Here is a 594-nt window from a genome sequence, read left to right on the forward strand (position 1 = left end):
TTAATTTTTTGAAAGCAAGATCAAGCCCTTTCAACTAGACCTGACCTCCTCCTCCTACCTCCTTCAGACACCACTCCCTAGAACGCCGGGCGGAGGCTGCCGACGAGTCCTCTCGCCTGAGCCGCGTTGACCTGACCTTCGAGGACACGCGGACACCAAGGGACACCCAGCAACCCCGCGCCAGGTCACTCACAGACGTTCACAGAGGCTCACGTAGCCAGCAGACCCTACCGCTGAGGTAAGGCAGCGTTCAATCAGAGGTGGCTGGGGGCCGCAATCCCGTTTTCTGTGAGAGACTTTGTGATAAAAGTTTGTGTTTATGCTTCGTCAAGGTAGTTTGCTGTTGGTTTGGGATTCGTAAGCCTATCTAGTGATTTCTTCATGTTGGGGTTAAGGATTGTTTTTGTGGCTGTAATTATTTTTTTGGGGGGTGACGTTGCCAAAATATTCGTACTTCAGATTGGAACGAAAAAGTTGATTCGTTGGTCTTTTTCATTGTTTGCGTGATATATTTTAATTCATTATATTTATATTTTATATCTATTTATTTCACTTGGCGTTATTTTTATTGTTAGTGAAACGGGATTTTTGATA

General features: G+C 45.3%; 1 protein-coding gene across 1 annotated transcript in view; it reads left to right on the forward strand.

Moving 5' to 3' along the window:
- Positions 1-594, forward strand: part of LOC119592824 (rootletin-like) — a 148,678-nt gene that overhangs the window by 37,882 nt on the left and 110,202 nt on the right. The window contains exon 3 of the mRNA XM_037941730.1: positions 68-238. Coding sequence (XP_037797658.1) covers positions 68-238 — 171 coding nt within the window. The remainder of the gene's footprint in view (positions 1-67; positions 239-594) is intronic.

This window comes from Penaeus monodon, chromosome 31 (assembly GCF_015228065.2).
Source record: "Penaeus monodon isolate SGIC_2016 chromosome 31, NSTDA_Pmon_1, whole genome shotgun sequence".
Taxonomy (NCBI): domain Eukaryota; kingdom Metazoa; phylum Arthropoda; class Malacostraca; order Decapoda; family Penaeidae; genus Penaeus; species Penaeus monodon.